This window comes from Fusarium coffeatum, assembly GCF_003316985.1.
Source record: "Fusarium coffeatum strain FIESC_28 chromosome Unknown BRIP53273_contig_327, whole genome shotgun sequence".
Taxonomy (NCBI): Eukaryota; Fungi; Ascomycota; class Sordariomycetes; order Hypocreales; family Nectriaceae; genus Fusarium; species Fusarium coffeatum.
In genome coordinates, this window is record NW_022158116.1 from 2,510 (window position 1) to 4,238 (window position 1,729).

The window sequence follows — 1,729 nt, forward strand, 5'->3', positions numbered from 1 at the left end:
GAGAACCTCTCACAAGCAAAAGCCTTTACCGGATTACAAAGCCAAGGCAACCTCGGATCACACCTTGCGGGGTTACAAGGATTCTCCATCCTCGCGACGTGGGCTAATCCATCATTGGAAGCTGCCAGATCGAAAACGGCCGATGAACCGTTTACCCCTGGTTTACTAACTCAAGAAACGAGCATGGCTGGGATATGAGATAAATACCCCCGGTATTTATTGGTCCGAAGGCTCAACTCTTTCTTGTCAAACTCTCCAACTCTCCCCTCACATACCACCCACCATGCGTCCCCTCACCCTCTCCACAGCCGTAATTGCAGTCGGAGCCGTTGCCCAGAAGTCCGACAAGACCTGTTACGATGGATTGTATATGATTGCCGCGAGAGGTACCGGCGAGGATCAAGGACCTGGTGTTATTGGTAAAATTGCTGATGCCGTTGCTGAACGCATCAACGGCTCGCATGTCACTGGGCTCACCTATCCCGCGACTCTTCAAGAGCCCGCTTACGAGGATTCTGAATCTGAGGGTGTTGAGAATTTGCAGAAGGATATCAAGAACTACTTCGACAAGTGTCCGGATAGCAAGGTCGCCGTCTTTGGCTACTCTCAGGTTGGTTACGGATTCCAAACAAGGATGAGTTCGTTGCTAACGACGATATAGGGCGGTCAAGTCGCCACTGATGTCTTTTGCGGCGGAAGTGGTGGTGATTTCCCCACCAATAAACCCCTTTCAGTAGACGAAGTCAAGAAGAACGGTGAGCCCTCTTCCTGCATTCTATCCAACAGCATACTGCAGATACTAACTGTTCTAGTTGTTGCCGTGATTACCTTTGGTGACCCAAGCCACGTGGCAAACGTCTCGTACGACGCAGGAAACAGCATTAACGATGGTGTGAGTACAAAATTCAAAGATTCCTGTGCCATGTTCCTCAACTCTAACGCCGTTTACAGATTTTCCAGCGTAACGACACTAAGCTGTGCGAGGACAATTACAGCGACATCCTCCACGCCTACTGTGACACAGGCGATGTGTACTGCGACCGGGGTAACGACACGGAAGTTCATGGGAGCTATTTCGAGAAGTACGGCAAGGACGTTGTTGATCTTGTTGTGGAGAGATATGAGAGCGCTATGAGCGAAAGCACGGCGACCCCTACCTCTGAGGCGACTTCTTCGGCGACATCTGGCACCTCCGAGGTAACTAGTACCGATGCCCCAGGAAATGGCGCGGCCGGATTGGTACCTGGTCTTGCTTTGGCTATGATGCCCTTGGTATTGGCTGTGTCACAGCTTCTATAAAGGAACTAAGCGGCCCGAGATCTATGTCTTGCAATATTTGTTAAAACAAGATATCTATTTGAATTTGTTGTTGGATACAGGCATTTATTCGCAAATTGCAGTTATATTAGACGAACTAGCATCTTGACTCTCAGCGAATGAAACGACTCGATGTCATCTCTTTATCTATTTTCCAAACAAGTATATGATGTTACATGGCGATGGGTAGTAAATTAGAGTCCAATGAGAGTTTGATATATATGCGGAACCGTCATGGTGTCAGAAGAATTAGCCACTAAGAGCATAAGAGACGAAATATTTTGGTCACCTTATGCTGACTTAGGCTGTGGTTTAGGCTACTTTATTTCTGTACCCTAAGCCTTAGAGGACAATTCTTCTGATACCCAACTGGGAACCAATTCGCATATTACTCTTCCTCTTTAACGTACCT

General features: G+C 47.8%; 1 protein-coding gene across 1 annotated transcript; it reads left to right on the forward strand.

Moving 5' to 3' along the window:
• Positions 1-283: 283 nt before the first annotated feature.
• On the forward strand, positions 284-1,299 carry FIESC28_10677 (uncharacterized protein; the record flags this gene model as incomplete). The annotated part of the gene is made up of 4 exons (XM_031164808.1): positions 284-610; positions 662-755; positions 813-892; positions 952-1,299. 4 exons carry the CDS (start codon positions 284-286, stop codon positions 1,297-1,299), a joined length of 849 nt encoding a protein of 282 aa, XP_031011133.1.
• Between the last annotated feature and the right edge of the window lie 430 nt (positions 1,300-1,729).